The sequence below is a fragment of the Dendrobates tinctorius genome, unplaced genomic scaffold (assembly GCF_039654945.1).
Source record: "Dendrobates tinctorius isolate UK_male_01 unplaced genomic scaffold, ASM3965494v1 ptg000264l, whole genome shotgun sequence".
NCBI lineage: Eukaryota > Metazoa > Chordata > Amphibia > Anura > Dendrobatidae > Dendrobates > Dendrobates tinctorius.
Genome location: NW_027361931.1, coordinates 124,847 through 151,167, shown reverse-complemented (window position 1 = coordinate 151,167; position 26,321 = coordinate 124,847). Strand labels below are relative to the sequence as shown.

Genomic DNA, 26,321 nt, shown 5'->3' with positions numbered 1-26,321 from the left:
CCATGGACTTCTATAGCCCCCACCCTGGATCTGCTCCATCCCCCCATCCACCTTCCCTATGCCATGGACTTCTATAGCCCCCATCCTGGATCTGCCCCCATCCCCCCCATCCACCTTCCCTATGCCATGGACTTCTATGGCCCCCACCCTGGATCTGCTCCATCCCCCCATCCACCTTCCCTATGCCATGGACTTCTATGGCCCCACCCTGGATCTGCTCCATCCCCCCCATCCACCTTCCCTATGCCATGGACTTCTATGGCCCCACCCTGGATCTGCTCCATCCCCCCATCCACCTTCCCTATGCCATGGACTTCTATGGCCCCCACCCTGGATCTGCTCCATCCCCCCATCCACCTTCCCTATGCCATGGACTTCTATGGCCCCCACCCTGGATCTGCTCCATCCCCCCATCCACCTTCCCTATGCCATGGACTTCTATAGCCCCCACCCTGGATATGCCCCCATCCCCCCATCCCCCTTCCCTATGCCATGGACTTCTATAGCCCCCACCCTGGATCTGCCCCATCCCCCCTCCCCCTGTACACTTGCTGATGTGTATTTAATCCTGCCAATAAAGCTTCTTTGAATGTGACTGGAGGGGGCGTCTGTGTGTTCCCTATAGGCCCCTCTCTGGTGAAGCGCGGTGGGTGGGCGGCAGCAGCTCCCCTCACAGTGGAGACCCTACGTTCCAGGCACAGCCGGAAATGCGGCCTCTGGCGCACGTTTCGGTGTCACCACAAGGGGGCAGCGTCCGCCCAGTAACAAGTATAAATATCAGTAGCCGAGGAGGCGGAGCCAGGACTACGACAACATGGCGGCGGGGGCACGTCACACGTTTAGCCGTGACGTCAGGTCGCTGCCAGCACGTGACAGGGCGCGTCTCAACACGGCAGCGCTGCGGAGCGAATCCGGAAGACGGCGCAGTACGAGCCCGACAGGTGAGAGACGGACCGTGTGTACTGTGCGCAGCGGCTCCTGTGCGGCATGTGAGCACTGTGTGCGACATACCAGGGCGAGTGTGTCTGACCCCCAGGCTGCACAGGAACCCGTGTATATCTGGCTGCACAGTGCAGTGACGGTGTGGGGCTGGCAGCGTGTACGGTTGCCGGGTGCAGTGACGGTGTGGGGCTGGCAGCGTGTACGGTGTCCGGGTGCAGTGACGGTGTGGGGCTGGCAGCGTGTACGGTTGCCAGGTGCAGTGACGGTGTGGGGCTGGCAGCGTGTACGGTTGCCGGGTGCAGTGACGGTGTGGGGCTGGCGGCGTGTACGGTTTCCGGGTGCAGTGACGGTGTGGGGCTGGCAGCGTGTACGGTGTCCGTGTGCAGTGACACTCTGGGGCTGGCGGCGTGTACGGTGTCCGGGTGCAGTGACGGTCTGGGGCTGGCGGCGTGTACGGTGTCCGGGTGCAGTGACACTCTGGGGCTGGCGGCATGTACGGTGTCCGGGTGCAGTGACGGTGTGGGACTGGCAGCGTGTACGGTGTCCGGGTGCAGTGAAGGTCTGGGGCTGGCGGCGTGTACGGTGTCCGGGTGCAGTGACACTCTGGGGCTGGCGGCGTGTATGATTGCCGGGTGCAGTGACACTCTGGGACTGGCAGCGTGTACGGTTGCCGGGTGCAGTGACGGTGTGGGGCTGGCAGCGTGTACGGTTGCCGGGTGCAGTGACACTCTGGGGCTGGCAGCGTGTAAGGTTGCCAGGTGCAGTGACGGTGTGGGGCTGGCAGCGTGTACGGTTGCCGGGTGCAGTGACACTCTGGGGCTGGCAGCGTGTACGGTTGCCGGGTGCAGTGACACTCTGGGGCTGGCAGCGTGTACGGTTGCCGGGTGCAGTGACACTCTGGGGCTGGCAGCGTGTACGGTTGCCGGGTGCAGTGACGGTGTGGGGCTGGCAGCGTGTACGGTTGCCGGGTGCAGTGACATTCTGGGGCTGGCGGCGTGTACGGTGTCCGGGTGCAGTGACACTCTGGGGCTGGCGGCGTGTACGGTGTCCGGGTGCAGTGACACTCTGGGGCTGGCGGCGTGTACGGTGTCCGGGTGCAGTGACACTGGGGCTGGCAGCGTGTACGGTTGCCGGGTGCAGTGACGGTGTGGGGCTGGCAGCGTGTACGGTTGCCAGGTGCAGTGACACTCTGGGGCTGGCAGCGTGTACGGTGTCCGGGTGCAGTGACGGTGTGGGGCTGGCAGCGTGTACGGTTGCCGGGTGCAGTGACACTCTGGGGCTGGCAGCGTGTACGGTTGCCGGGTGCAGTGACACTCTGGGGCTGGCAGCGTGTACGGTTGCCTGGTGCAGTGACACTCTGGGGCTGGCGGCGTGTACGGTGTCCGGGTGCAGTGACACTCTGGGGCTGGCAGCGTGTACGGTGTCCGGGTGCAGTGAAGGTCTGGGGCTGGCGGCGTGTACGGTGTCCGGGTGCAGTGACACTCTGGGGCTGGCGGCGTGTACGGTTGCCGGGTGCAGTGACACTCTGGGGCTGGCGGCGTGTACGGTTGCCGGGTGCAGTGACACTCTGGGACTGGCAGCGTGTACGGTTGCCAGGTGCAGTGACGGTGTGGGGCTGGCAGCGTGTACGGTTGCCGGGTGCAGTGACACTCTGGGGCTGGCAGCGTGTACGGTTGCCGGGTGCAGTGACACTCTGGGGCTGGCAGCGTGTACGGTTGCCGGGTGCAGTGACACTCTGGGGCTGGCAGCGTGTACGGTTGCCGGGTGCAGTGACACTCTGGGGCTGGCAGCGTGTACGGTTGCCGGGTGCAGTGACACTCTGGGGCTGGCGGCGTGTACGGTTGCCGGGTGCAGTGACACTCTGGGGCTGGCAGCGTGTACGGTTGCCGGGTGCAGTGACGGTGTGGGGCTGGCAGCGTGTACGGTTGCCGGGTGCAGTGACACTCTGGGGCTGGCAGCGTGTACGGTGTCCGTGTGCAGTGACACTCTGGGGCTGGCGGCGTGTACGGTGTCCGGGTGCAGTGACAGTCTGGGGCTGGCGGCGCGTACGGTTGCCGGGTGCAGTGACACTCTGGGGCTGGCGGCGTGTACGGTGTCCGGGTGCAGTGACACTCTGGGGCTGGCAGCGTGTACGGTTGCCGGGTGCAGTGACGGTGTGGGGCTGGCAGCGTGTACGGTTGCCGGGTGCAGTGACACTCTGGGGCTGGCATCGTGTACGGTTGCCGGGTGCAGTGACACTCTGGGGCTGGCATCGTGTACGGTTGCCGGGTGCAGTGACACTCTGGGGCTGGCATCGTGTACGGTTGCCGGGTGCAGTGACACTCTGGGGCTGGCAGCGTGTACGGTGTCCGGGTGCAGTGACACTCTGGGGCTGGCAGCGTGTACGGTTTCCGGGTGCAGGGACGGTCTGCGGCTGGCAGCGTGTACGGTTGCCGGGTGCAGTGACGGTGTGGGGCTGGCGGCGTGTACGGTTTCCGGGTGCAGTGACGGTGTGGGGCTGGCTGCGTGTACGGTTTCCGGGTGCAGTGACGGTGTGGGGCTGGCTGCGTGTACGGTTGCCGGGTGCAGTGACGGTGTGGGGCTGGCCTTGTACGGTTTCCGGGTGCAGTGACGGTGTGGGGCTGGCTGCGTGTACGGTTGCCGGGTGCAGTGACGGTGTGGGGCGGGCTGCGTGTATGGTTGCCGGGTGCAGTGACGGTGTGGGGCTGGCAGCGTGTACGGTTGCCGGGTGCAGTGACGCTCTGGGGCTGGCAGCGTGTACTGTTGCCGGGTGCAGTGACGGTGTGGGGCTGGCAGCGTGTACGGTTTCCGGGTGCAGTGACGCTCTGGGGCTGGCAGTGTGTACGGTTGCCGGGTGCAGTGACGGTGTGGGGCTGGCAGCGTGTACGGTTGCCGGGTGCAGTGACGGTGTGGGGCTGGCAGCGTGTACGGTTGTCGGGTGCAGTGACGGTCTGGGGCTGGCAGCGTGTACGGTTGCCGGGTGCAGTGACGGTGTGGGGCTGGCAGCGTGTACGGTTTCCGGGTGCAGTGACGCTCTGGGGCTGGCAGTGTGTACGGTTGCCGGGTGCAGTGACGGTGTGGGGCTGGCAGTGTGTACGGTTGCCGGGTGCAGTGACGGTGTGGGGCTGGTAGTGTGTACGGTTGCCGGGTGCAGTGACGGTGTGGGGCTGGCAGCGTGTACGGTTGCCGGGTGCAGTGACGGTGTGGGGCTGGCAGTGTGTACGGTTGTCGGGTGCAGTGACGGTCTGGGGCTGGCAGTGTGTACGGTTGCCGGGTGCAGTGACGGTGTGGGGCTGGCGTTGTGTACGGTTGCCGGGTGCAGTGACGCTCTGGGGCTGGCGGCGTGTACGGTTGCCGGGTGCAGTGACGGTGTGGGGCGGGCTGCGTGTACGGTTGTCGGGTGCAGTGACGGTGTGGGGCTGGCGGCGTGTACGGTTGCCGGGTGCAGTGACGGTCTGGGGCTGGCTGCGTGTACGGTTGCCGGGTGCAGTGACGGTCTGGGGCGGGCTGCGTGTACGGTTGCCGGGTGCAGTGACGGTGTGGGGCGGGCTGCGTGTACGGTTGCCGGGTGCAGTGACGGTGTGGGGCGGGCTGCGTGTACGGTTGCCGGGTGCAGTGACGGTCTGGGGCGGGCTGCGTGTACGGTTGCCGGGTGCAGTGACGGTGTGGGGCGGGCTGCGTGTACGGTTGCCGGGTGCAGTGACGGTCTGGGGCTGGCAGCGTGTACGGTTGCCGGGTGCAGTGACGGTCTGACCCTGTGCTGCTGCTGCTGCCGGGGGTGGGGCAGTGACTGCACAGGAGGCTGCGGAGGAGGGGTCCGTCTTGCAGTGCTCATCCCCCCACTGCTCAGGTGGTCTTTGCAGTGTCTTGGGGCCCCCTGTTCCCGGGGCTTGTAGGAGCCCATCTGTGTAGCCCCCTGCCGTCGTGGTGTGAGGTGAGTGTGTGCCCCCACACTGCAGGCACTGACACCGGTAAGGGAGGGCGCTGCAGTCGCTGGAGAACACTGGCTCCTGCAGGGGGAGGGGGGATGCCAGATGGTCCTGGGGGGCTGGTGGTGATAGATGATGGCATGCTGTAGGGGGCGCGGGTGATGGTGGTCCTCGGTGATGTAGTAGTTGGAGGGAAGATGATGGTGGTCGTTCTTCCTACATTCTGTATCTGATCAGGATCTCGGGGGTCTGTGTCTGTAATTGATCGAGGGTCCGTGTCAGAGGCGAAACCTCTGCACAGTGAGCGTTTCTGTGTCTCAGGACCTGTCACTGATTGATGACCCCCCCACCCCCCCGTTCCTGTGTCTCAGGACCTGTCACTGATGATGACCCCCCCCCCCCCCCCCCCGTTTCTGTGTCTCAGGATCTGTCACTGATGATGACCCCCCCCCCCCCCCCCCCGTTTCTGTGTCTCAGGAACTGTCACTGATGATGCCCCCCCCCGTTTCTGTGTCTCAGGATCTGTCACTGATTGATGACCCCCCCCCCCCCCCCCGTTCCTGTGTCTCAGGACCTGTCACTGATGATGACCCCCCCACCCCCCCGTTCCTGTGTCTCAGGACCTGTCACTGATGATGACCCCCCCCCCCCCCCCCCGTTTCTGTGTCTCAGGATCTGTCACTGATGATGACCCCCCCCCCCCCCCCGTTTCTGTGTCTCAGGAACTGTCACTGATGATGCCCCCCCCCCGTTTCTGTGTCTCAGGATCTGTCACTGATTGATGACCCCCCCCCCCCCCCCCCGTTCCTGTGTCTCAGGACCTGTCACTGATGATGACCCCCCCACCCCCCCGTTCCTGTGTCTCAGGACCTGTCACTGATGATGACCCCCCCCCCCCCCCCCCGTTTCTGTGTCTCAGGATCTGTCACTGATGATGACCCCCCCCCCCCCCCCGTTTCTGTGTCTCAGGAACTGTCACTGATGATGCCCCCCCCGTTTCTGTGTCTCAGGACCTGTCACTGATGATGACCCCCCCCCCCCCCGTTTCTGTGTCTCAGGAACTGTCACTGATGATGCCCCCCCCCCGTTTCTGTGTCTCAGGATCTGTCACTGATTGATGACCCCCCCCCCCCCCCGTTCCTGTGTCTCAGGACCTGTCACTGATGATGCCCCCCCCCCCGTTTCTGTGTCTCAGGACCTGTCACTGATGATGCCCCCCCCCCCCCCCGTTCCTGTGTCTCAGGACCTGTCACTGATGATGCCCCCCCCCCGTTTCTGTGTCTCAGGACCTGTCACTGATTGATGACCCCCCCACCCCCCCGTTCCTGTGTCTCAGGACCTGTCACTGATGATGACCCCCCCCCCCCCCCCGTTTCTGTGTCTCAGGATCTGTCACTGATGATGACCCCCCCCCGTTTCTGTGTCTCAGGACCTGTCACTGATGATGACCCCCCCCCCCCCGTTTCTGTGTCTCAGGAACTGTCACTGATGATGCCCCCCCCCCGTTTCTGTGTCTCAGGATCTGTCACTGATTGATGACCCCCCCCCCCCCCCCGTTCCTGTGTCTCAGGACCTGTCACTGATGATGCCCCCCCCCCCCGTTTCTGTGTCTCAGGACCTGTCACTGATGATGCCCCCCCCCCCCCCCGTTTCTGTGTCTCAGGAACTGTCACTGATGATGACCCCCCCCCCCCCGTTTCTGTGTCTCAGGAACTGTCACTGATGATGCCCCCCCCCCCCCCATTTCTGTGTCTCAGGAACTGTCACTGATGATGCCCCCCCCCCGTTTCTGTGTCTCAGGACCTGTCACTGATGATGACCCCCCCCCCCCCCCGTTTCTGTGTCTCAGGAACTGTCACTGATGATGACCCCCCCCCCCCCCGTTTCTGTGTCTCAGGACCTGTCACTGATGATGCCCCCCCCCGTTTCTGTGTCTCAGGACCTGTCACTGATGATGCCCCCCCCCCCCCCGTTTCTGTGTCTCAGGACCTGTCACTGATGATGCCCCCCCCCCCGTTTCTGTGTCTCAGGATCTGTCACTGATGATGCCCCCCCCCGTTTCTGTGTCTCAGGACCTGTCACTGATGATGCCCCCCCCCCGTTTCTGTGTCTCAGGACCTGTCACTGATGATGACCCCCCCCCCCCCCGTTTCTGTGTCTCAGGACCTGTCACTGATGATGAACACCCCCCGTTTCTGTGTCTCAGGATCTGTCACTGATGATGACCCCCCCCCCCCCGTTCCTGTGTCTCAGGACCTGTCACTGATGATGACCCCCCCCCCCGTTTCTGTGTCTCAGGACCTGTCACTGATGATGACCCCCCCCCCGTTTCTGTGTCTCAGGACCTGTCACTGATGATGCCCCCCCCCCCGTTTCTGTGTCTCAGGACCTGTCACTGATGATGCCCCCCCCCCCGTTCCTGTGTCTCAGGACCTGTCACTGATGATGACCCCCCCCCCGTTTCTGTGTCTCAGGACCTGTCACTGATGATGACCCCCCCCCCCCCCGTTTCTGTGTCTCAGGACCTGTCACTGATGATGCCCCCCCCCCCGTTTCTGTGTCTCAGGACCTGTCACTGAGGATGCCCCCCCCCCGTTTCTGTGTCTCAGGACCTGTCACTGAGGATGCCCCCCCCCCGTTTCTGTGTCTCAGGACCTGTCACTGATGATGCCCCCCCCCCGTTTCTGTGTCTCAGGACCTGTCACTGATGATGACCCCCCCCCGTTTCTGTGTCTCAGGACCTGTCACTGATGATGACCCCCCCCGTTTCTGTGTCTCAGGACCTGTCACTGATGATGCCCCCCCCGTTTCTGTGTCTCAGGACCTGTCACTGATGATGCCCCCCCCCGTTTCTGTGTCTCAGGACCTGTCACTGAGGATGCCCCCCCCGTTCCTGTGTCGCAGGACCTGTCACTGATGATGCCCCCCCCCCGTTTCTATGTCTCAGGACCTGTCACTGATGATGACCCCCCCCCCCCGTTCCTGTGTCTCAGGACCTGTCACTGATGATGCCCCCCCCCGTTTCTATGTCTCAGGATCTGTCACTGATGATGACCCCCCCCCCCCCGTTCCTGTGTCTCAGTATCTGTCACTGATGATGCCCCCCCCCCCCCGTTTCTGTGTCTCAGGACCTGTCACTGATGATGATCCCCCCCCCCCCCGTTTCTGTGACTCAGGACCTGTCACTGATGATGACCCCCCCCCCTGTTTCTGTGTCTCAGGACCTGTCACTGATGATGACCCCCCCCCCCCCGTTCCTGTGTCTCAGGACCTGTCACTGATGATGCCCCCCCCGTTTCTGTGTCTCAGGACCTGTCACTGATGATGACCCCCCCCCCCATTTCTGTGTCTCAGGATCTGTCACTGATGATGACCCCCCCCCCCCGTTTCTGTCTCAGGACCTGTCACTGATGATGCCCCCCCCCCGTTTCTGTCTCAGGACCTGTCACTGATGATGCCCCCCCCCCGTTTCTGTGTGTCAGGACCTGTCACTGATGATGCCCCCCCCCCGTTTCTGTGTGTCAGGACCTGTCACTGATGATGACCCCCCCAGTTTCTGTGTCTCAGGATCTGTCACTGATGATGACCCCCCCCCTCGTTTCTGTGTCTCAGGACCTGTCACTGATGATGCCCCCCCCCCATTCTGTGTATCAGGACCTGTCACTGATGATGACCCCCGTTTCTGTGTGTCAGGACCTGTCACTGATGATGACCCCCCCCCCGTTTCTGTGTCTCAGGACCTGTCACTGATGCCCCCCCCAGTTTCTGTGTCTCAGGATCTGTCACTGATGATGACCCCCCCCCTCGTTTCTGTGTCTCAGGACCTGTCACTGATGATGCCCCCCCCCCATTCTGTGTATCAGGACCTGTCACTGATGATGACCCCCGTTTCTGTGTGTCAGGACCTGTCACTGATGATGACCCCCCCCCCGTTTCTGTGTCTCAGGACCTGTCACTGATGCCCCCCCCAGTTTCTGTGTCTCAGGATCTGTCACTGATGATGACCCCCCCCCTCGTTTCTGTGTCTCAGGACCTGTCACTGATGATGCCCCCCCCCCATTCTGTGTATCAGGACCTGTCACTGATGATGACCCCCGTTCCTGTGTGTCAGGACCTGTCACTGATGCCCCCCCCAGTTTCTGTGTCTCAGGACCTGTCACTGATGATGACCCCCCCCCCTCGTTTCTGTGTCTCAGGACCTGTCACTGATGATGCCCCCCCCCCCCATTCTGTGTATCAGGACCTGTCACTGATGATGGGCCCCCCCCCGTTTTCTGTCTCAGGACCTGTCACTGATGATGCCCCCCCCCCCCCGTTTCTGTGTCTCAGGACCTGTCACTGATGATGCCCCCCCCCCCCCCCGTTTCTGTGTCTCAGGACCTGTCACTGATGATGACCCCCCCCGTTTCTGTGTCTCAGGACCTCTCACTGATTATGACCCCCCCCCCGTTTCTGTGTCTCAGGACCTGTCACTGATGATGACCCCCCCCCGTTCCTGTGTCTCAGGACCTGTCACTGATGATGCCCCCCCCCCGTTTCTGTGTCTCAGGACCTGTCACTGATGATGACCCCCCCCCCCCCCGTTTCTGTGTCTCAGGACCTGTCACTGATGATGCCCCCCCCCGTTTCTGTGTCTCAGGACCTGTCACTGATGATGCCCCCCCCCGTTCCTGTGTCTCAGGACCTGTCACTGATGATGCCCCCCCCCCGTTTCTGTGTCTCAGGACCTGTCACTGATGATGACCCCCCCCCCCCCGTTTCTGTGTCTCAGGACCTGTCACTGATGATGCCCCCCCCGTTTCTGTGTCTCAGGACCTGTCACTTATGATGCCCCCCCCCCCCCCCCGTTTCTGTGTCTCAGGATCTGTCACTGATGATGACCCCCCCCCCCCCCCCGTTTCTGTGTCTCAGGATCTGTCACTGATGATGCCCCCCCCCCCGTTTCAGTGTCTCTGGATCTGTCACTGATGATGCCCCCCCCCCCCGTTTCTGTGTCTCGGGACCTGTCACTGATGATGCCCCCCCCCCCCGTTTCTGTGTCTCAGGACCTGTCACTGATGATGCCCCCCCCCGTTTCTGTGTCTCAGGACCTGTCACTGATGATGCCCCCCCCCCCGTTTCTATGTCTCAGGACCTGTCACTGATGATGCCCCCCCCCGTTTCTGTGTCTCAGGATCTGTCACTGATGATGCCCCCCCCCCCGTTTCTGTGTCTCAGGACCTGTCACTGATGATGACCCCCCCCCCACGTTCCTGTGTCTCAGGACCTGTCACTGATGATGCCCCCCCCCGTTTCTGTGTCTCAGGACCTGTCACTGATGATGCCCCCCCCCCCCGTCTCTGTGTCTCAGGACCTGTCACTGATGATGCCCCCCCCCCCCCCCCGTTCCTGTGTCTCAGGACCTGTCACTGATGATGACCCCCCCCCCCCCCGTTCCTGTGTGTCAGGACCTGTCACTGATAATGCCCCCCCCCCGTTCCTGTGTGTCAGGACCTGTCACTGATGATGACCCCCCCCCCCCGTTTCTGTGTCTCAGGACCTGTCACTGATGATGCCCCCCCCCCGTTTCTGTGTGTCAGGACCTGTCACTGATGATGACCCCCCCCCCGTTTCTGTGTCTCAGGACCTGTCACTGATGATGACCCCCCCCTCGTTTCTGTGTCTCAGGACCTGTCACTGATGATGACCCCCCCCCATTCTGTGTATCAGGACCTGTCACTGATGATGGCCCCCCCCCGTTTTCTGTGTCTCAGGACCTGTCACTGATGATGCCCCCCCCCCGTTTCTGTGTCTCAGGACCTGTCACTGATGATGCCCCCCCCCCGTTTGTTTCTCAGGACCTGTCACGGATTATGACCCCCCCCCCGTTCCTGTGTCTCAGGACCTGTCACTGATGATGCCCCCCCCCCCCCCCCCCCGTTTCTGTGTCTCAGGACCTGTCACTGATGATGACCCCCCCCCGTTTCTGTGTCTCAGGACCTGTCACTGATTATGACCCCCCCCCCCCCGTTTCTGTGTCTCAGGACCTGTCACTGATGATGACCCCCCCCCCGTTCCTGTGTCTCAGGACCTGTCACGGATTATGACCCCCCCCCCCGTTCCTGTGTCTCAGGACCTGTCACTGATGATGCCCCCCCCCCCCCCGTTTCTGTGTCTCAGGACCTGTCACTGATTATGACCCCCCCCCCCGTTTCTGTGTCTCAGGACCTGTCACTGATGATGACCCCCCCCCGTTCCTGTGTCTCAGGACCTGTCACTGATGATGACCCCCCCCCCGTTCCTGTGTCTCAGGACCTGTCACTGATGATGCCCCCCCCCCCGTTTCTGTGTCTCAGGACCTGTCACTGATGATGACCCCCCCCCCCCCCCCGTTTCTGTGTCTCAGGATCTGTCACTGATGATGCCCCCCCCCGTTTCTGTGTCTCAGGATCTGTCACTGATGATGACCCCCCCCCCCCCGTTTCTGTGTCTCAGGATCTGTCACTGATGATGCCCCCCCCCCCGTTTCTGTGTCTCGGGACCTGTCACTGATGATGACCTCCCCCCCCCCCCGTTTCTGTGTCTCAGGACCTGTCACTGATGATGCCCCCCCCCGTTTCTGTGTCTCAGGACCTGTCACTGATGATGCCCCCCCCCCCGTTTCTATGTCTCAGGACCTGTCACTGATGATGACCCCCCCCCCCCCCCCGTTTCTGTGTCTCAGGATCTGTCACTGATGATGCCCCCCCCCCCGTTTCTGTGTCTCAGGACCTGTCACTGATGATGCCCCCCCCCCCCGTTTCTGTGTCTCACGACCTGTCACTGATGATGCCCCCCCCCCCCCCGTCTCTGTGTCTCAGGACCTGTCACTGATGATGCCCCCCCCGTTTCTGTGTCTCAGGATCTGTCACTGATGATGACCCCCCCCCCCCCCCCCCCGTTTCTGTGTCTCAGGATCTGTCACTGATGATGCCCCCCCCCCCGTTTCTGTGTCTCGGGACCTGTCACTGATGATGACCTCCCCCCCCCCCGTTTCTGTGTCTCAGGACCTGTCACTGATGATGCCCCCCCCCGTTTCTGTGTCTCAGGACCTGTCACTGATGATGCCCCCCCCCCCCGTTTCTATGTCTCAGGACCTGTCACTGATGATGACCCCCCCCCCCCCCCGTTTCTGTGTCTCAGGATCTGTCACTGATGATGCCCCCCCCCCGTTTCTGTGTCTCAGGACCTGTCACTGATGATGCCCCCCCCCCCGTTTCTGTGTCTCAGGACCTGTCACTGATGATGACCCCCCCCCCTGATACTGTGTCTCAGGACCTGTCACTGATGATGCCCCCCCCCCCCCCGTCTCTGTGTCTCAGGACCTGTCACTGATGATGCCCCCCCCCCCCCCCCCGTTCCTGTGTCTCAGGACCTGTCACTGATGATGACCCCCCCCCCCGTTCTTGTGTCTCAGGACCTGTCACTGATGATGACCCCCCCCCCCGTTTCTGTGTCTTAGGACCTGTCACTGATGATGCCCCCCCCCGTTTCTGTGTCTCAGGACCTGTCACTGATGATGACCCCCCCCCCCATTTCTGTGTCTCAGGATCTGTCACTGATGATGACCCCCTCCCCCCCATTTCTGTGTCTCAGGATCTGTCACTGATGATGACCCCCCCCCCCCCGTTTCTGTGTCTCAGGACCTGTCACTGATGATGACCCCCCCCCTCGTTCCTGTGTCTCAGGACCTGTCACTGATGATGCGCCCCCCCCCCCCGTTTCTGTGTCTCAGGACCTGTCACTGATGATGACCCCCCCCCCCCCCCGTTTCTGTGTCTCAGGACCTGTCACTGATGCCCCCCCCCGTTTCTGTGTCTCAGGATCTGTCACTGATGATGACCCCCCCCCCCCCTCGTTTCTGTGTCTCAGGACCTGTCACTGATGATGACCCCCCCCCCCCCCCCCGTTCCTGTGTCTCAGGTCCTGTCACTGATGATGGCCCCCCCCCCGTTTTCTGTGTCTCAGGACCTGTCACTGATGATGCCCCCCCCCCCCCCGTTTCTGTGTCTCAGGACCTGTCACTGATGATGCCCCCCCCCCCCGTTTGTGTCTCAGGACCTGTCACTGATTATGACCCCCCCCCCCTGTTTCTGTGTCTCAGGACCTGTCACTGATGATGACCCCCACCCCGTTTCTGTGTCTCAGGACCTGTCACTGATGATGGCCCCCGTTTCTGTGTCTCAGGACCTGTCACTGATGATGGGCCCCCCGTTTCTGTGTCTCAGGACCTGTCACTGATGATGACCCCCCCCCCCCACGTTTCTGTGTCTCAGGACCTGTCACTGATGATGACCCCCCCCGTTTCTGTGTCTCAGGACCTGTCACTGATGATGACCCCCCCCCCCGTTTCTGTGTCTTAGGACCTGTCACTGATGATGCCCCCCCCCCCGTTTCTGTGTCTCAGGACCTGTCACTGAGGATGCCCCCCCCCCCCGTTTCTGTGTCTCAGGACCTGTCACTGATGATGCCCCCCCCCCGTTTCTGTGTCTCAGGACCTGTCACTGATGATGACCCCCCCCCCCCCATTTCTGTGTCTCAGGATCTGTCACTGATGATGACCCCCCTCCCCCCCGTTTCTGTGTCTCAGGACCTGTCACTGATGATGACCCCCCCCCCCCGTTTCTGTGTCTCAGGACCTGTCACTGATGATGACCCCCCCTCGTTCCTGTGTCTCAGGACCTGTCACTGATGATGCGCCCCCCCCCCCCCGTTTCTGTGTCTCAGGACCTGTCACTGATGATGACCCCCCCCCCCCGTTTCTGTGTCTCAGGACCTGTCACTGATGCCCCCCCCCGTTTCTGTGTCTCAGGATCTGTCACTGATGATGACCCCCCCCCCCTCGTTTCTGTGTCTCAGGACCTGTCACTGATGATGACCCCCCCCCCCCCGTTCCTGTGTCTCAGGACCTGTCACTGATGATGGCCCCCCCCCCCGTTTTCTGTGTCTCAGGACCTGTCACTGATGATGCCCCCCCCCCCCCCGTTTCTGTGTCTCAGGACCTGTCACTGATGATGCCCCCCCCCCCCGTTTGTGTCTCAGGACCTGTCACTGATTATGACCCCCCCCCCCCCCGTTTCTGTGTCTCAGGACCTGTCACTGATGATGACCCCCACCCCGTTTCTGTGTCTCAGGACCTGTCACTGATGATGGCCCCCGTTTCTGTGTCTCAGGACCTGTCACTGATGATGGGTCCCCCGTTTCTGTGTCTCAGGACCTGTCACTGATGATGACCCCCCCCCACGTTTCTGTGTCTCAGGACCTGTCACTGATGATGCCCCCCCCGTTTCTGTGTCTCAGGACCTGTCACTGATGATGACCCCCCCCCCCCCACGTTTCTGTGTCTCAGGACCTGTCACTGATGATGACCCCCCGTTTCTGTGTCTCAGGACCTGTCACTGATGATGACCCCCCGTTTCTGTGTCTCAGGACCTGTCACTGATGATGACCCCCCGTTTCTGTGTCTCAGGACCTGTCACTGATGATGACCCCCCGTTTCTGTGTCTCAGGACCTGTCACTGATGATGACCCCCGTTTCTGTGTCTCAGGACCTGTCACTGATGATGGCTCCCCGTTTCTGTGTCTCAGGACCTGTCACTGATGACACCCCCCCCCCCCTGTTTCTGTGTCTCAGGACCTGTCACTGATGATGCCCCCCCCGTTTCTGTGTCTCAGGACCTGTCACTGATGATGGCCCCCCGTTTCTGTGTCTCAGGACCTGTCACTGATGATGGGCCCCCCCCCCCCCCGTTTCTGTGTCTCAGGACCTGTCACTGATGATGACCCCCCCGTTTCTGTGTCTCAGGACCTGTCACTGATGATGGCCCCCCGTTTCTGTGTCTCAGGACCTGTCACTGATGATGGCCCCCCGTTTCTGTGTCTCAGGACCTGTCACTGATGATGACCCCCCCCCCCCGTTTCTGTGTCTCAGGACCTGTCACTGATGATGACCCCCCGTTTCTGTGTCTCAGGACCTGTCACTGATGACCCCCCGTTTCTGTGTCTCAGGACCTGTCACTGATGATGACCCCCACCCCGTTTCTGTGTCTCAGGACCTGTCACTGATGATGACCCCCACCCCGTTTCTGTGTCTCAGGACCTGTCACTGATGATGACCCCCACCCCTTTTCTGTGTCTCAGGACCTGTCACTGATGATGACCCCCACCCCGTTTCTGTGTCTCAGGACCTGTCACTGATGATGACCCCCACCCCGTTTCTGTGTCTCAGGACCTGTCACTGATGATGACCCCCACCCCGTTTCTGTGTCTCAGGACCTGTCACTGATGATGACCCCCACCCCGTTTCTGTGTCTCAGGACCTGTCACTGATGATGACCCCCCCGTTTCTGTGTCTCAGGACCTGTCACTGATGATGACCCCCCCCGTTCGTGTGTCTCAGTATCTGTCACTGATGATGACCCCCACCCCGTTTCTGTGTCTCAGGACCTGTCACTGATGATGACCCCCACCCCGTTTCTGTGTCTCAGGACCTGTCACTGATGATGACCCCCACCCCGTTTCTGTGTCTCAGGACCTGTCACTGATGATGACCCCCACCCCGTTTCTGTGTCTCAGGACCTGTCACTGATGATGACCCCCCCGTTTCTGTGTCTCAGGACCTGTCACTGATGATGACCCCCCCGTTCGTGTGTCTCAGTATCTGTCACTGATGTTGACCCCCCCCACGTTTCTGTGTCTCAGGACCTGTCACTGATGATGACCCCCCGTTTCTGTGTCTCAGGACCTGTCACTGATGATGACCCCCACCCCGTTTCTGTGTCTCAGGACCTGTCACTGATGATGACCCCCACCCCGTTTCTGTGTCTCAGGACCTGTCACTGATGATGGCCCACCGTACGTGTGTCTCAGGACCTGTCACTGATGATGCCCCCCCCCCCGTTTCTGTGTCTCAGTATCTGTCACTGATGATGACCCCCCGTTTCTGTGTCTCAGTATCTGTCACTGATGATGACCCCCCGTTTCTGTGTCTCAGGACCTGTCACTGATGATGCCCCCCCGTTTCTGTGTCTCAGGACCTGTCACTGATGATGACCCCCCCCCGTTTCTGTGTCTCGGGACCTGTCACTGATGATGGCCCCCCGTTTCTGTGTCTCAGGACCTGTCACTGATGATGCCCCCCCGTTTCTGTGTCTCAGGACCTGTCACTGATGATGACCCCCACCCCGTTTTTGTGTCTCAGGACCTGTCACTGATGATGGCCCACCGTACGTGTGTCTCAGGACCTGTCACTGATGATGGCCCCCCGTTTCTGTGTCTCAGGACCTGTCACTGATGATGCCCCCCCCCGTTTCTGTGTCTCAGGACCTGTCACTGATGACCCCCACCCCGTTTCTGTGTCTCAGGACCTGTCACTGATGATGACCCCCCGTTTCTGTGTCTCGGGACCTGTCACTGATGATGACCCCCCGTTTCTGTGTCTCAGGACCTGTCACTGATGACACCCCCCCCCTGTTTCTGTGTCTCAGGACCTGTCACTGATGATGACCCCCCCGTTTCTGTGTCTCATTACCTGTCACTGATGATGACCCCCCGTTTCTGTGTCTCAGGACCTGTCACTGATGATGACCCCCCCGTTTCTGTGTCTCAGGACCTGTCACTGACGATGCCCCCCCTTTTCTGTGTCTCAGGACCTGTCACTGATGATGCCCGCCCCCCCCCCCGTTTCTGTGTCTCAGGACCTGTCACTGATGATGCCCCCCCTTTTCTGTGTCTCAGGACCTGTCACTGATGATGCCCACCCCCCCTCCCCGTTTCTGTGTCTCAGGACCTGTCACTGATGATGACCCCCCCCCCCCCTGTTTCTGTGTCTCAGGACCTGTCACTGATGATGCCCACCCCCCCTCCCCGTTTCTGTGTCTCAGGACCTGTCACTGATGATGACCCCCCCCCCCTGTTTCTGTGTCTCAGGACCTGTCACTGATGATGACCCCCCCCCACGTTTCTGTGTCTCAGGACCTGTCACTGATAATGCCCCCCTGTTTCTGTGTCTCAGGACCTGTCACTGATGATGGCCCCCCGTTTCTGTGTTTCAGGATATGTCATTGATGATGACCCCCACCCCGTTTCTGTGTCTCAGGACCTGTCACTGATGATGACCCCCCCCCCCTGTTTCTGTGTCTCAGGACCTGTCACTGATGATGACCCCCCCCCACGTTTCTGTGTCTCAGGACCTGTCACTGATAATGCCCCCCTGTTTCTGTGTCTCAGGACCTGTCACTGATGATGGCCCCCCGTTTCTGTGTTTCAGGATATGTCATTGATGATGGCTTTCTGATTCTTTCTGTGTCTCAGGATCTGGCATTGATGATGGCCTCTGTTTCTTTGTTTCAGGACCTGTCACTGATGCCCCCCCGTTTCTGTGTCTCAGGACCTGTCACTGATGATGCCCCCCCGTTTCTGTGTCTCAGGACCTGTCACTGATGATGACCCCCACCCCGTTTCTGTGTCTCAGGACCTGTCACTGATGATGACCCCCCCCCGTTTCTGTGTCTCAGGACCTGTCACTGATGATGACCCCCCGTTTCTGTGTCTCAGGACCTGTCACTGATGATGACCCCCCCCGTTTCTGTGTCTCATTACCTGTCACTGATGATGACCCCCCGTTTCTGTGTCTCAGGACCTGTCACTGATGATGACCCCCCCCCCGTTTCTGTGTCTCAGGGCCTGTCACTGACGATGCCCCCCCTTTTCTGTGTCTCAGGACCTGTCACTGATGATGCCTACCCCCCCCCCCCCGTATCTGTGTCTCAGGACCTGTCACTGATGATGCCCCCCCTTTTCTGTGTCTCAGGACCTGTCACTGATGATGCCCAACCCCCCTCCCCGTTTCTGTGTCTCAGGACCTGTCACTGATGATGACCCCCCCCCCCCCTGTTTCTGTGTCTCAGGACCTGTCACTGATGATGACCCCCCCCCCCACGTTTCTGTGTCTCAGGACCTGTCACTGATAATGCCCCCCTGTTTCTGTGTCTCAGGACCTGTCACTGATGATGGCCCCCCGTTTCTGTGTTTCAGGATATGTCATTGATGATGGCTTTCTGATTCTTTCTGTGTCTCAGGATCTGGCATTGATGATGGCCTTTGTTTCTTTGTTTCAGGACCTGTCAGTGATGTTTCCTCGGGAGGAGAAGTTGGACAAGTTGTCCCAGGAGGAGATCATCTCAAACACTAAGCTGGTGATGCAGGGGCTGGAGGCTCTGCGCAATGAGCACAACTCCATTCTCCACAGCCTCCTGGAGACCATTAAGTGTCTGAAGAAAGATGAGGAGGCCAACCTGGTACATGAGAAGTCTGGCCTGCTCCGCAAGTCTGTGGAAATGATTGAACTGGGTCTGGGGGAGGCACAGGTAAGACAAGGAAATCGTAGAGCTGTGAGTGGAGTGAAGGAAGAGCAGGCCAGGACTTGGTGGTGGGTGACGGGGTTTCTAGATGGGGCACGCAAGATGAGGTTGTTGACTTAAAAGCTCTCAAAGGGGGTTTGTTTAACCTAAAAGTATGGATAAGGGGGGCTGGTAGTCCACGCCGGGTGAGAAGGTGGGGTGGTCTTAGATGTGGGGGAGTCTTAAACGTGAAGTTCTTGAATCTTAGTGTAACGAATGGAAGAGGAGGCAGAGATGGTGAAGTTCACATTCGTTTTTATTTTTTAAGTGGAGCCTCGAGAGCACGGTCCGGGGGCTCCGAAGGGGGCGTGACTAGTGAGCCCCGGGCACCCGTAGTAAAGCCCCTCAGGCAGGGCCAGAATGGAATACCCGGAGGACACAGGTGCTCCCTCCAGTTAGACCCCGAACACGTGGCAGCTGTCCCAGCGGGACCAAAAGGGTTAACAAAAGTTACAGCAGAGTCCGTAATGCGCTGGGTCCTGGATCCGGTTAGTTGGTAAGGAGTCGGTTCCAGTGACCTTCACACAGTCCTTGGACTTAGGCCCCGATGGTTGCAGATATAACCAGGTAACACAGGATACTGATTTGCTGTGGAAACAGAGAGCATTAGAGACTGCAGATGCAGCGCAGACAGGTTAGCATGAGAACCGGATGTAGCAATGATAGATACTCGTAGCTCCGGTGTTCTCCCTATGGAGGAGAGGCCAGAAATAGCAGCCAGTGCGCTGCCATTGGTTGATTGCATTTTTTGAATAATGCACGCTGCCCCTTTAAGAAGGTGAGAGAGCGGGCGGGCGTGCCCTAATAGCCTTAGTTACAGATCTCCTCACAGGATGCCAGGAGGAGGAGGCACGAGGGAGGACAGAACGCTGAGCAGCAGCATGAGAGGCTCGAGGTGAGTGCCCAGAACGGAGAGCAGCGGCAGGCCTGGACGCAGCGCCAGTACGGGGACAAGGTGTAACAACGGCAGGCCTGGGCGCAGCGCCAGGACGGGGACCGGGTGTAACACTTAGACGTTTGATGTAGAGATGGATGGGGTTTAGATGGGCATGAAGATGGGGAGAGATTAGATGGGTGCGCAGGATGTGGAGATGGAGGGAGAGGTTAGGCTGGTTTCACATTAGCGTTGAAACATGTTGCATTTCGGCGCGCACGGCGCACCGTCAAAAGTGCGCAGCACGCTACTTTCACACTGGCAGCGCATGATCTGCGCACCCTATGCTAAAGATAGGGTGCGCTGATCGCATGCATGCAAATGCGATATTAGGCGGTGATCCCGGATAGGGCGGGCAGGGAGCCAGATCGGGGCTTACCGACGCAGTGCGCAGCGTTGTTTCAACGCTAATGTGAAACCAGCCTTAGTTGGGCACACGGGATGACAAGATGCAGGAGACTTTAGGTAGGCATGCGGTACGGCAAGAAGAGGGTAAGGTTAGATGGGCACCCCGGATGACAAGATGGTGAGGGATTAAATGAGCATGCGAGATGACAAGATGGGGAGGGGTTAGATGGGCACGCGGGATGACAAGATGGGGAGGGGTTAGATGGCCACCCGGCATGACAAGATGGGGAGGGGTTAGATGGGCAGGCGGGATGACAAGATGGGGAGGGGTTAGATGGGCAGGCGGGATGACAAGATGGGGAGGGGTTAGATGAGCATGCGGGATGACAAGATGGGGAGGGGTTAGATGAGCACGCGGGATGACAAGATGGGGAGGGGTTAGATGGGGAGGGGTTAGATGGCCACCCGGGATGACAAGATGGGGAGGGGTTAGATGGGGAGGGGTTAGATGGCCACCCGGGATGACAAGATGGGGAGGGGTTAGATGGCCACCCGGGATGACAAGATGGGGAGGGGTTAGATGGGCACACGGGATGAAAAGATGGGGAGGGGTTAGATGGGCAGGTGGGATGACAAGATAGGGGTTAGATGGGCACGTGGGATGACAAGATGGGTAGGGGTTAGATGGGCACGTGGGATGACAAGATTGGGAGGGGTTACATGGACATGTGGAACGAGGAGATGGCTTGTGACTTGGTCCAGGTATGTCGGTGCGAATGATTACATGTGGAGACCACCCCTGGTGCGTATAGACTGTCTTTGGGCCATCTCTTTGCTGGAGGCAGATCCCAGGTCTCTGCCTATTGGTCATCATTGGAGTCATGCTGGTGACAGCTGTGGTGGAGGTGGAGAGCGGAAACAGCCGCACTCATAAATTGATTTGGGTTATAAAAAGTATCCGTGTTTATTACAAGTACAGAAAAATACCCCAGGACATTGATAGCAAGGTTATGTTTTTATTGTGAGGGGTTGACCCGCTCAGCTGCTTCTTCAGGTGACACGGGACACTTTGGTGGTGAAACACCTGCTGGTTTACTGGAGTCTGCATACACCAAGGCAGGTTTTACAAAAAAAAACAAAAACAAACCCACCAAAACAAAGGGTAACAGAGTCCATTCCTCTGCAGGTCTCATCCTCCTGGCACCAGGCAAGGTTGTCCGCTCCTCCTTGGAGTTACGTGGGAGCACTTCCTCTCCCAAAAACACCACCCCCACTGTGTCACATGTCCGGGTATTTTACCAGGACCATGTGATGATCACATGACTGTGACATCTCCGCAGGTCCTGCTAGTACACCTGCCGGTGTCGGCTGCAGGAAGAGATATGGTGAGCACTCTCCCGCCCACTCTGTGAGTGCTCGCATAAAGCCCATGTATGCAGCTTACTTTAACCCTCCCAACACTTAGTGTGCTGGAGGGAAAATATCCTGGTTTCATACCACTGACGCCAACATGCGCAGTGACGCGTATCTCCCCTCGTACACTGAGCCAGTGACCCTGTCACTGTGTGAAAATATAACAAAATGATCTATACATAAAATCCCCTTGTATAATAAAGGACAATTCAAAGGTCTAGCACTTCTTAGTAATTAGTATCCGTGCTAAGGCTCATGGGAAAACACTGAGAAACAGAGGAATGAAAGGAATACTGAGGACTGGTGATCCATGTAGCTGAGGGGATCACTGTCCTGGGGGGGTACATGGGGCAGTCTGGATGTGCTGCAATGAGGACGGGGTCATCAGCGTTCTGGCCTGGAGGAAGATTAAAGAGAAGTCCCCGCTGACCTTTGCCCTCTTCATGGGTTTATGCAGTAAATGGCGTGCCCAACGTCAGTGGTGGTATGTCTGTTCATTGGTGGCAGTGTGCTCTAGATACCCCGTACGGAGCAAGTGTGCACGCGCCGGATGTGGGAGGGGAAAGGGTGTCTGCGCGTCACTTGGGTATCAAAATGAGGTCTGGAGCGCAGAAGCTGCGGGCGCATGCGCAGTCCTGTGTGAGCCGCATGGTTCAGGTCAGAAGGAGGCTTGGAACTCCCAATCTGTGGCGCCTGCGCCCTCGTCAGTGGTGTTAATGACATGGCATGGGAAGAAGAACGGGCGGGCATCTAGGGTGGGGATTGTAGAGGATAATGAGTGTATGGACACTAAAAATCATATGAATATCAAAATGACACGAAGATAAAAATGTATCAATATCCACTTTGTAAAAGGTGGGGGGGTGATCCCTTAAACCCAGATAAAGGGGCTTCATATAAAGGGAAAACACTGGCAATATTGGGAAAAACCTTTCAAAAGGGGAAGAAAATTCTTTTTATTAAACGTGGATGAAAAGGAAATAAGGGAAAAGACAAATTAAAAATAAATAAAAAATAATAACATAAAAATGTCGACTGAGCTGTCGATGACAGGGGTTACCACCCCTTAGGAAATGTGCCAGAGATTGACGGGTATCAGTGAGGTGGGAAGGTAAGAACCTGGTTAGTGGTAAAGGAACGTGCCAGCATGTTCACAGCTGTAAGTGCTCACCAGAGGAGTCCGAAGTGGAGAAATACAACTTCACAGCATGAAAAGGGCAGTCTGCACCAACTAGAGCGTTGCAGTAACTGGACATTGTCCATGGCGGGAGGGAGAGTAGTCAGGAACAATCCAGCTATTTGACCATGAGATCTAATTCCCTGTTCAGACCTTTGGGTGATGGTGTTTGCAGGGCATGGATCCAGAAGGATTCCCGTTCTTTGAGTAACTTGACATGGTTGCCGCTCCTCCTCTGTCTTTCAACCTAATCTGGAACCTTGGCTGTGAGTCAGGTTGTCTGAGATAAAGTGGTGTGGTAACGGGAGCCACGTTTTCTTGCACCTAATTGTGGCTTTACGGCTTGCTGTGCGGTCACGTATATGTTGAGTTGTTTCTCCCACATAAAGTAGGCCGCATGGACCTTTAATCACGTGCACGCTATAGTTATAGCAGTTTGCATATGCTGGTGCCACGTTGGTGCCCATAGCAGTGCCACATATCTGCAGGTAAAATTGATCACCAAATAAGAAAGTTTTCATGTAATATGATTGACAAAAGGTCTAGGCACAGTTGCCTAGAATTCTGTGTAAGGTTGGACGATTCCAGTAGGTTTTGTGCTGCATTTAAACCTAGCTCATGTTTGATAGATGTCTATAGACTTTTAACATCTAGGGTGACCAAGATACATCCAGGCGAGATGTTAGATAATTGTTTTATGGTTCTGAGAAAATGTCCCCTGTCAAGAATAGAGGACCTTGTGTTTTTTTTTTTTTTTTTTTTGTTAAAGGAGTGAGGATCTTTTCCAGGAAGATGGATATTGGCGGCAAGATGGAATCTGTAGATGCTACGATGGGGCAACGGTGGGGGGGGTTGTTTAGAGACTTATGAATTTTAGGTAGCGTGTAGAAGACTGGAGTAACTGGTGAGAGAGGTTATGGTTCTCTGGTCAATGGTATTTAAGGCTAAATATTCACTGAGTACACCCTCTGTTTTGGTCCTAATGACAGGGGTGGGGTAACTGGTATTTTTTTTAGAAGTCTGTGTGTCAGAAAGTTGGCTTAGGATTTCTTCAATGTCGTCTGTCTGATTCAGATTGACCATGGCCCCATCTTTATCGGCTGGTTTTATAACTGTCTATTGTTTTTAAGTGATTTGATGGCCTGTTTTTCCCAGGTCTCTGCCTATTGGCCATCATTGGAGTCTTGGCTTGGAGTCATACTGGTGACAGCTGAGGAGGAGGAGGCTCAGACTCCCTAGTCGCTGGCACAGGGCCTACTAGAATAGGGATTATCTGGTGGGATTGCCGTAGACCCCTGTGGGTTGTCTGGCAGTGATAGGTGAGCTGACACTCTACCTTTTTGCAGCTGATGATGGCTTTATCCAATCACCTGACTGCAGTGGAGTCAGAGAAGCAGAAGCTGCGGGCACAGGTGAGAAGACTTTGCCAGGAGAACCAGTGGCTGCGGGACGAGCTGGCGAATACCCAGCAGAAGCTTCAGCACAGCGAGCAGAACGTGGCACAGCTGGAGGAGGAGAAGAAACACCTGGAGTTCATGAACCAGCTCAAGAAATATGATGAGGACGTGTCACCCATGGTAAGTGTCCACTACAGCCACAACCCGGGGCACATGCCACCAATACCACGTACAGCTGGCCTGTGGACATGTCTCCTAATTAAATCCCGCTGTGTCTGTGCTGCCTTGTAACATCTTCTGATCTGCGCTGTGTCCACAGGAGGAGAAGGAAGGAGACTCCAATAAAGAGAATCTGGATGAGCTTTTCCCTAACGAGGAGGAAGAGTCAGGACAAGGCAGTGAGTTTGAGACCCTTCCGAGCATTTCCTTCATCACACGGACTTGGCGGAGTGACCGGGGGGTCATGGACCCCATTACACGTGATCAGCGACCCGATTGTTCTGAAACCATTTATCTCCAGTGAATGTGACATTGTCCAGAATAGTGTGTAGCTAGTGAAGCGCGGATCACGTGCAGTCTTCATGTCAATAGCATGGACCAAAAAGAAAAAAAATTCCAGCTTCCAAAACCATCCAATTTTATTGTAATAAAAGCAAAGTCCAGTGAAATGAGAATTCCATGAGGGTGAGTAGCAGGCAACACGTTTTGACCATAACTTGCAGCTTTTCAGAAAGAACAAGTTATGGTTCGAAACGCGTTGCTACTATCATGTGATTCTCATTTTACTGGACTTTGCTTTTATTACAATAAAATTGGATGTTTTTGGAAGCTGGATATTTTTTTTTCTCTTCCCACAACATTGCCTGTGTATTGGGAGGCTTGGGTGAGGACACGTGGATGGTTAGGACCTCTCTCGTCTGTGATCAGTGTATGGAGAGTCTCATTGGAGGACACTTGGATGGTTAGAATCGCTCTCCTGATTAGTGTTTGGAGAGACTCGGGGGAGGACATTTTATGGTTAGAACCTCTTCTCTATGATCAGTGTATGGAGAGGATCAGTGGAGGACACTTGGATGGTTAGAATCGCTCTCCTTTGTGATTAGTGTTTGGAGAGACTTGGGGGAGGACATTTGATGGTTAGAACCTCTTCTCTATGATCAGTGTATGGAGAGTCTCAGTGGAGGACACTTGGATGGTTAGAATCGCTCTCCTTTGTGATTAGTGTTTGGAGAGACTCGTGGAGGACATTTGATGGTTAGAACCTCTTCTCTATGATCAGTGTATGGAGAGGCTCAGTTGAGGACATGTGGATGGCTAGGACCTCCCCTTTATTATGGGAAGGTTCGGTGGAGGACATGAGGATTTTAGGACATCGCAAGCAATTGATCAATATATGGGAAAGCTTGCAGAAAGACGTGGATGGTTAGGACCTCTCCTCTATGATCAGTGTATGGGGAGGACATGTTGATGGTTCAGACCTCTCTCCTCTATGGTGAACATGTGAATTTTATGACATCGCCTGCCTATGATCAGTGTATGGGGAGGACATGTGGGTGGTTAGGACCTCCTTTTCATGATGGGGGAGGCTTGGTGGAGGACGTGTGGATTTTAGGACATTGCTTGCCTATGATCAGTGTAAGACTCTCAGACGTTGTGTTTCCATCTGCTCAGTGTCTCACCAGCACAGTGCAGCCGCAGCAGCTGCCCAGCAGGGCGGATATGAGATCCCCGCTCGACTCCGCACATTGCACAATCTCGTCATCCAGTATGCATCTCAAGGCCGGTACGAAGTGGCAGTGCCGCTCTGCAAACAAGCGCTGGAGGATCTGGAGAAAACTTCTGGGCACGACCATCCTGACGTGGCCACCATGTTAAACATCCTAGCGCTAGTGTACAGAGACCAGAACAAGTATAAGGAAGCTGCTCATCTTCTAAATGATGCCCTTTCCATCAGAGAGAAGACCCTGGGCAAAGACCACCCAGCAGTAAGTGTGCAACAATCATGGTGCAGGCTTGTGGAGTACTGAGCTGATTGTGCTGTGTTACAGGTAGCCGCCACGCTCAATAACCTGGCAGTGCTGTACGGGAAAAGGGGGAAATACCGTGAAGCTGAACCTTTGTGCAAGAGAGCGCTGGAGATCCGGGAGAAGGTAGCGGTGCTCCTGAAGTTCACGCCACCTCCGCTCTACAGCCTCCATCTTCATCCTCCTCCACTCTACGGCCTCCCTCTTCCTCCTCCTCCACTCTACGGCCTCCCTCTTCCTCCTCCTCCACTCTACGGCCTCCCTCTTCCTCCTCCTCCACTCTACGGCCTCCCTCTTCCTCCTCCCTCCTTCTTGGCTCTACGGCCTCCCTCTTCCTCCTCCCTCCTACTCAGCTCTACGGCCTCCCTCTTCCTCCTCCCTCCTTCTCGGCTCTACGGCCTCCCTCTTCCTCCTCCCTCCTTCTCGGCTCTACGGCCTCCCTCTTCCTCCTCCCTCTTCCTCGCCCCCCCCCTCCTTCTCGGCTCTATGGCCTCCCTCTTCCTCGCCCCCCCCCCCTCCTTCTCGGCTCTATGGCCTCCCTCTTCCTCGCCCCCCCCCTCCTTCTCGGCTCTACGGCCTCCCTCCCCCCCCCTCCTCCGCTCTACGGCCTCCCTCTTCATCCTTCTCCTCTCTACGGCCTTCCATCTTCTCACTCCCTCTCCCCCATACGGCCTCCCTTTTTCAGCATCATTCTCATCATCTTCCTCATCCTCTCTATTGCTTTCCTCCTCATCGTTCT

At 57.8% G+C, this 26,321-nt stretch overlaps 1 protein-coding gene across 8 annotated transcripts in view; it reads left to right on the top strand.

The window, feature by feature from the left end:
• Positions 1-822: 822 nt before the first annotated feature.
• The window catches only part of KLC4 (kinesin light chain 4), a 98,567-nt gene continuing 73,068 nt past the window's right edge, over positions 823-26,321 (top strand). For 6 of the 8 annotated variants that reach the window (XM_073558964.1, XM_073558963.1, XM_073558961.1 and 3 more), the window contains exons 1-6: positions 823-941; positions 18,008-18,256; positions 23,508-23,738; positions 23,878-23,956; positions 25,230-25,543; positions 25,607-25,708. In XM_073558964.1, coding sequence (XP_073415065.1) covers positions 18,020-18,256; positions 23,508-23,738; positions 23,878-23,956; positions 25,230-25,543; positions 25,607-25,708 — 963 coding nt within the window. In that variant the 5' untranslated portion in view covers positions 823-941; positions 18,008-18,019. Of the gene's footprint in view, positions 942-4,854; positions 4,877-18,007; positions 18,257-23,507; positions 23,739-23,877; positions 23,957-25,229; positions 25,544-25,606; positions 25,709-26,321 lie in introns of those variants that run through there. The other 2 variants (XM_073558969.1, XM_073558968.1) reach the window with 1 other exon arrangement.